The sequence below is a fragment of the Nicrophorus vespilloides genome, unplaced genomic scaffold (assembly GCF_001412225.1).
Source record: "Nicrophorus vespilloides isolate i.1.1-1 unplaced genomic scaffold, Nicve_v1.0, whole genome shotgun sequence".
NCBI lineage: Eukaryota > Metazoa > Arthropoda > Insecta > Coleoptera > Silphidae > Nicrophorus > Nicrophorus vespilloides.
The window spans coordinates 6,673-14,670 of record NW_017099682.1 but is presented as its reverse complement, the minus strand read 5'-3'; the positions used below and the strand labels follow the sequence as shown (position 1 = coordinate 14,670).

General features: G+C 49.3%; 1 protein-coding gene across 4 annotated transcripts in view; it reads right to left on the bottom strand.

Moving 5' to 3' along the window:
- Positions 1-7,998, bottom strand: part of LOC108565193 (acetyl-CoA carboxylase) — a 13,791-nt gene continuing 5,793 nt past the window's right edge. For all 4 annotated transcript variants that reach the window (XM_017924508.1, XM_017924509.1, XM_017924510.1 and 1 more), the window contains 8 exons: positions 7,213-7,330; positions 3,044-7,099; positions 2,782-2,985; positions 2,245-2,724; positions 1,959-2,178; positions 594-1,900; positions 219-524; positions 1-151 (listed from right to left, as the gene is read on the bottom strand). In XM_017924508.1, coding sequence (XP_017779997.1) covers positions 26-151; positions 219-524; positions 594-1,900; positions 1,959-2,178; positions 2,245-2,724; positions 2,782-2,985; positions 3,044-7,099; positions 7,213-7,330 — 6,817 coding nt within the window. In that variant the 3' untranslated portion in view covers positions 1-25. The remainder of the gene's footprint in view (positions 152-218; positions 525-593; positions 1,901-1,958; positions 2,179-2,244; positions 2,725-2,781; positions 2,986-3,043; positions 7,100-7,212; positions 7,331-7,998) is intronic.

Here is a 7,998-nt window from a genome sequence, read left to right as displayed (position 1 = left end):
AATTGGAATTGTTGCATGTGAGGTGTTACGTCGTCTCCGTCGTGTCCGTTTGGTTCACCTGCGACAGCGTCCTGATCACCTCAGCCTTCTGGTTGTCGTTCAGCTTCGATAGGATCTTGAAGACGGTGTCCAGAAGCATGTCAGGGCAATCCTGGGCAAATTTATTTGTTTATTTTTATTTTGTTTCTATCTCGTTTGTTTTTTTTTTATTGACTTACATCTAGTGATTTTTCAATTTGCGTTATGACCGCGTCCTTCTTCACGCAATGCAAATTGTAGGAGAGCATCGACGGATTCGCCAGCTGATCTTCGAGCCATTGCACTATGGTCTCGTTGTTGTCCCATTTGTAACCTTCGGCGGCACCCTTGTCCTCGACGAACCATCTTCTGAGCATGGCTTCTCCTTGTCCGACGCCCAAGTTCGGTTGCGCCGCGAGCAGAGACGTGATGATGCTGTCCTGCAGCAGAAGCCTTCTCATCCTCCAGTACAGAATTGTACGCGACTTTCTCCACGGCACTACGTCCTGTAACGTAACGTAAACAAATTAATTCAATGTATAGTTAATATAGTAATAATTTACAAATGAACTAACCAAGATAACCTCCTTCTCTTGCATCCTCACAGGTGTGTCGTGCATATCGGCGAAATGCACGGCCACTTGATGGTAGATAGGTAGCAAATGGTTCTCGCGCTCCGTGATTTTGCCTTCGATCTCGATAACCTCCGACGATTTTTTCGTCTCCACGGTGACGCTGCTGCGCCTCTCGTGGATATCCAATTGAGGCGGTTGCACGCTCGCCTTCTTCAGCGCCTCGTCCAACTTCTTCAGCTCAACGTCGACGCGGTGCATCGTCTTCAGCAGATCCTTCTTCCTGTACTTGATCTCGACGGTACCCTCTGGCTCCAAGACGCCGCCTCGCGAATCCGGATCGGCGTACATCTCCATGTACCGTGAGTTTATCGACGGATCGACGACGGCCCAAGCTCCACCTCTCAACTCACCGTTGGGCGGGATGTAGATGAGGACAGGTTTAGTGTAAGAGCTGAGACCGTCGACGATGTAAGCGCCGAACTTCATGATCTGCTCGTACATGTCCTTCATGCCGCCGCTGAAGCCGCGCCAATTCGCGAAGATTATCAACGGCAGATCTTCCTTGCCAAAGTCCTGGATAACTTGCGCCGTTTTGTAAGCGGAATCGGGGAACCAGACTTGTCCTGCTTGCGAGACGGTCTTGGCTTCCGAGTCGAGGTTAGCGGGATCTGCGGGCATCGTCAGTTCGACTGTTCTCGTTTCCACGGCTATGACGCCGACGGGGATGCCGCCCAATCGTGCTCTTCCTGTTACCACCGTCTGCGCCCACGGCTCCATGATCTCCGACCACGAGCCCTTGTCGAAGAATCCGCTCTCCCATTCCTCCAGGTTGTTGGGGTTCTGGCGACCGGCCAGCATCCAGCGCGGATCGTACGGCGCCTTCGTCGGAATGAAATCGATCTCGCGATCGATCGTGTCCACCGGTTTGATGATCGGCACCGGCGACATCTTGTCTTTGGGAATGTAGGATAACCATTTGAGGATGGTGAAGATGCCCTCCAGATCGCTCTGATCCGTCTTGTGACTGATGCCGTTGTTGTGCATGATCTGAATACCACCAAGCTGATTGTTCGACGCGTACACTTCGCGACCCAGGAGTTTGTTGAGTGCGGCGTAACCGGTGAGGATGATGTGAGAGTTCTCGATCTGGATGACCCTCTGTCCGAGACGCACCAGGTACGAACCAATACCGATAGCTCTGCACGAAACCATAGAAATCGTGACGACTTCTTTGTAGGCTTTCGACGTTTCTCCGGCGATCATACCGGCCCATCGCAGATTCTCCACTCCCAAACCTTCACCTTTGCCTGAACGACGGAATCAATTTTAATATCAGTTAATCGTGATGGTTAACAGTATATTTACCGATGACATCTGTGATTTTGTATCTGGATTCGCCCTCGTCTTCGATGAGAACGGCGCGCACCGAATTCAACGAACTGACCTTGGCGTAGTCTTCAGGTGTTAAATAGAGATACCTGAAACCATGATCAGGTTCTTTGGGATCTTCCCAAGCGACTTTGAAAAGGCACTTCACTTCTTCGGCAAGTCCAATGCGGGCTCCACTGTTAGCAGCAATGTATATCTATTGAAATACACGACAATAATTATCTGGATTTTTAGAAAAAGAAATGTTATTGATAACACTCACTCTTGGTATTTTCAATTCCCTAGAAAGTTCGCTAGCCAAGTAGAAGACCTTGTCTTCTCTAGGTCCGAACGATCCAATCAAGAAGGTGATGTCGTTGGCGATGACGATGATGTCCCTACCTTCCGGATATTCCGGAGTGTAGAGAGTCAAACGCCATGCAACCATACCAACGTTGTTCTCTCCGGGTACGCGTTTCTGCTCGTACAACCTCGTCTCCGTTTCAGCATCCAACACCAACTCTATGCAGTCCATCTGCTTCTCCGGGATGGCTATCACCTCGGACATCCTCTCCTGGCTGTACTTCTTCCACTGCAGATCGACCATCTGCCTGAACATGTCTGGATAATCGTACACGTACGTGGTGCCGGCAGATTGCGCCTGGAACCTCTTCTGCTGAAGATAGTCTTTGGCCAAGTACGGAGTGGAGATGGCTAGACCGTGCATCGAGCCCTGCTTCAATCCGTAAGCTTCGAAACGGATCTATATTTAACAAAATCAAATAAACAAATTTCGTAATTTTGATTGTGAAACACGTACAGTTCCCGTATCCGGATCGACGACTTCAGTGTACATGCTGATGTCCAGATAGTAACCGCTATCGTTGGCGATGCACAGGCGAACTGTGGTGGTCGAAGCGTTAGGTGCTGACCTGATGGTCATCTTCAGCTCTGCTTGCAGCACGCGTAACTTCCAAAGGCGCGGTCCGTAACGCATCACCATGTTCGTAACAGCTTCTTCAATCTATCAACAACAGCAATCAAATATAATGTATGTATGCATTGAATGTGATGGGGTTTACCTTAGCTGGATCCATGATGACCGTCGGTATGAAGTTCAGGAAGATGTGATTGCAATCAGTACGTCGAGATTGCGGATGCGAGAACGCAACCTCCAGTTCGTCCATCGCCTCCAGGAGGACCCGTTCTCCCTCGTTCTGCAGGTACTCGAACGACGCCTCCTTGGTGATCAGATCCGAATGTCTGATGATGGAGCGGATGAAGAAACGATAGTCAGTAACATCCAATCCCGGTGCGACTTTGGCTTTACCCAAATACAGGTGCATCTTCTGATTGGAAGTGGGCAGCGCTTCCAGATTGTAACTGCGCATACGGTTCAGTTCCAATTGGAAGGCGCACGCCGGTTCCAGATGCCTGTAGATACGATCCTCCTTGAAATCGTCCCGCGATCTGTACGTGAAGAACTTCGGAAACTGTTTGTTCTTGAGCGCCGCAAAAGTGATGCGACGAATTCCCCTGTTCTCGAGCTCCTCCTTGTGCCGCAAACAGAACGACCCAAAGATCTTGCTCATCGTGGAATCGTCGGCATCACCTCTATCCTTGACGCCGATGTGCAGAATGTGGATTGGCTCTTGCAGACTATCGTCCTCCGGTATCTGTCGCTGTCCATCCAAACTGAGACTCACGTTGATGCTGGTGGAATCCGCGCGGGATTCGCTTCCGCTCTCGAGAACCTGCATATCTTTGACGCAGACCGAAGCGGGGCTGGAGAAATCGGCGATCAGATCGAAGATTTCGTCGGCGTACGTTTCGAACTGCTGGAAGCTCTCGAAAGCGGACATGCAGCCGGTCCGCTGGAACGAGTCGTAGATTTTGACCGTTTCGCCGTCCTCTTTGATGCAATCCAATTTTATCAGACGGTTCGGATGGCTGGGCGGCAACAGGAATTGGAAATGCACCAAGGGGACTTCACCGCTCAGCTCGACGTGCTGAAGGCAAGTTATGTCGTAACTGGTGTACGCTCTCCTCACGTAAACCTCCAATGCAGCGTTGCAGACGGCGCGATTGGTGTGGTAGAAGAAGTCGTGCAGAATGTCGAAGATGGATGTTTCGGAAACGATGAGCTTCTGCAGATTCTCCGGATGGAATTCGTGACCGTACATGTCGACTGCTGATAAGAAGATGCTCTCCATCTGGTTGTGTCTCAACTCGTAAGCCGGTTGATGGGCGGCGATCAGCACTTGTCTGGCTCTTAAAGCGACGCGGGAATGTTCGCTTCTATTTAATGTCGTCAGCTCGTTCAAAGAGGCGGCCAATTCATCGGTCAGACCCGGTTCGTTGGACCACAGATGATCTATGAGCATCGTCACCAGCATGTTCTTCTTCGCCACCTGTCCGTGCGAGAAGATCGTAGCGGTCACGGCAGCCATATCGTCCTTGTTCTTATCCCTGAGCACGCTCACGCACTTGTCGTAGTGACCCAACTGGAATTGACTCTCCACCAGGTAGTAGTGTTTGAGCAGATCGTGAACGGCGGCCTTCATCCTACCGCGAATCCCGTTTCGATACCGCTGCACCAGCTGTACTATACCTTCGGTGGCCAAGAAGAAACCGTCGCGTTCGGTGCGTTTCTGCATGCTCGCCGCGTGACTGTCGATGACGCTGGCGATTTGCTGACTCGGGAATTGCGCCAAAACCGACGTGATGTTCCTCTCGTACAGCGCCATCAGTTTCCTGATTTTCTTCTCGACGGCGGCTGGGATACGACCGGAAATACTCGCAATCACTTCCTGCATCTCCAAGAGCGGCAAACTGGGATCGCGCAGAGAGGACATGAATTTCTCGATGACCTCCCTCAGACGCGGCGCATTGTACGGTTCCGGCAAACAGAAACCTGCTAGATGATTCTCCAGTATCGACTTGTAGCTGTTGTGGATGTGATTGAGTTTATCGGAAGCAACGGGATGCGAGACGTCCAGCTCGGGGAACGGCCCTTTGTACAGTTGCGCCTTCGCCACCAAACATGGATCGTCCAATTCGATTGTAGCGATTATCGATCCTGGTTCCATCACTGCGCCCGGTCGTTTCGCGTAATACAACAGACCGGATTCGGTCGACGTCAACGTCATGACCATCTTCATCACTTCGATTTCGGCGTACGCCTGACCTCTGAAAATGTGCGTTCCATCGTCCACCAAGAAGCTGATGAGTTTACCGGCTGACGGTGATCGCAGCAGAGTCGGATCGTTCTCCTTCTCGAAGACGCACGTCTGATTTCCGATGACTATTCTGTAGTGATCCACCTCCTCCTTCATGTATGTCGTGAAGGATGATCCATCGACCGAGAGCAGGATGCCTCCATCGCTGAGACGGTGAATCTCGATCTCCTTGAAGGAGCCGTTCATGACTAGGAAATAGGAATTGGCGCCGCTCTTGGTCGCTTGTATTTTGTACTTGGAGCCGTCGTTTATGAGCTCGACGTCCACCACGTTGTTCAGAGTGTTCGAGCCTTGCACTTGTCCACGCTCCAGCGAGTTCTGGAACTCCTGGAAGGAGGTGGAGATCGTCTTGTCGGCGATATGCAAAGATCCGCACATCACGCCCAACATTATATCGGGCTTCTCCGATTGCATTCTCTCTGAAATCAGGATGTCCAACCACGCCGTGTCTATGGTATTCTCCTGGAAACTCTTCGTCTCGAGAAGAGTGATCAGATATTCTACGGTGGTCCTGAAATCGCCGCGAATGCTCAACTCTTTCAGAGCTATAACGAGATTTTCGCGCGCTTGCTCACGGTTCTCTCCCCACGAGAAGCAATGACCGAACTGGGAATCGGCGAACTCGTGGAGACCACCGGAAGCGGCGACTGAGAAGTAACCCCAGACGTTCTTCGAGGAACGGAAATTCAACTCTTGCACCGTCCCTGAGCTCGGTTTGAAGCCTTCGTCGGGATTCTCCGAGGTGATCCTAGCGGCAATCACGTGTCCCCACGGTTGCGGTTTATGCTTCGGCTGATCGAAATCGATCTCCGTCATTCCCCACGGCGATTCACCGTAAAGCAGACGGATGTCCTTGATGTAGTGCAGAGGCAAACCCATGGCGATTTGCAATTGTGCCGCCGGTAAGTTCACGTCGGACACCATCTCCGTGCAGGGATGCTCCACCTGCAGACGCGGATTCAACTCGAGGAAGTAATACTGCCCGGACGTGTCGTACAGGTATTCCACAGTTCCGGCGGAAACGTAACCGACCATCTTTGCTAATCTCACGGCAGCCTTCTCCATGTCTTCGAACACGGAAGGTTCGGCGATCACAGCTGGAGCTTCTTCGATGATCTTCTGATGTCTCCTCTGGATGGAACAATCACGTCCGAACAGCGAAATCGCGTTTCCGTACTGATCGGCTAAAAGTTGCACCTCCAAATGGCGAGCGCACTTGGCGAGCTTCATCACGAAGATCGGTGATCCGGGCACCTCGGCTTGCACCTGCCTGAAAGCTTGCGCGAAGTCTTCGGCGTTGTCCACCTTCCTGATGCCTTTGCCGCCGCCTCCTTCCGAAGCTTTAATCATCACAGGGAAACCGATCTTCTGCGCCGCCATCAGACCTTCCTCCGCAGAATGCACGCAACCTCTGGCGAACAGTTCCGACGAGATCTTGATCTTTTTGCCGCTGTATTGAGCTTTCAGCTCTGATCCGGACCACGGAAGGGTCGGGATTTCGGCGGTCTGCGCGACGATCGACGAAGCGATTTTATCTCCGAGTGCCCACATGGCTTTCTCCGGTGGACCGATGAAGGCGATGTTGTTCTTGTGAAGAAGTTCCGGGAGTTTCGGGTTCTCTGAGGCGTGACCCCAGCCGGCCCAGACGGCTTGCACCTGCTGCCTTATGGCTATGTCGATGATCAGCTCGACGTTCGCGTAGTTGTTGTTGTTCGTTCCACCCGGAACCGGAACGTAATGATCCGCCATCTTTATGTATTCGGCGTTCGCCTTCAGATCTTCAGGAGTCACCATCACCACGAATCTCACGGCCCTCTCGTTCTTGAACATCTCGTACGACCATCTGCGGACGGAACGCATGCATTTCACAGCTGCAATTCCATTGTTGGCGATCAAAACCTAAAGATCATCAAACATTTACAATTTACACTAAATAATTAATGATGAAAAGTGACATATGCATCTACTTGACACTTTACTTAACAAATGCAATTCTCTCTCTCTGTCTTTACCTTGTTGATGACTTTGGTGCCGTTGAATCGCTTCACGAAAACCTCCGGCGTCGCGACGATGAAATCCTTCTCCTGCATCCTGTTGTGAAGCATGACCGTGCCCTGAGACATGCTCGGCCTGAAATTACAGTTTGCACAAACGAAATTAGTTTTTGACGTTTCATACTTAATCTATCTGATACAGCTGATTTGATTTATTTTTGTTTTGTTGTTTTGTTTTCAGACTTAAAATGCAAATCACCGCAGCAGCCGCCTTTGATACATATATATATATATAATCAAGCATCCATTGTTTTATAAACACAAAGTAGCGCGTGCAAAACAAAATCAATTAAGCAGTCAAGTCAACTAGATTATTTCTAAACGAAAAAAATAAAACTATAAAAAAATTTATATAGTAATATAATTTTTCATTGCTTTTACCTTCAACTTTAAATACTAATTAATTTTTTTTTTATGAAGACGGCTTAAAAATTAAACATAAACCTGAGGTTTTCTCTCAACCATGTAAAATGAGTACACATTTTAAAGCATTTCGAACATAATATGTAGTTGTTTGTACAGAGTAAATACATTTACTTATTATTATTGCAAAGTTATTTGAACAATTCTGTACACTAAAATGTGCTTATTATGTAATTACATAGAAATGCAACTGCTGTTTGCTAAATGTGCACATTTCAGTAAATTGAAATATGAAATTATAAAATTATGATTTTTAATTTTTCTTATAATATAAAATTGTCAATTTCGCCATAATTTTAATCATTGATAAACGCATTTGCA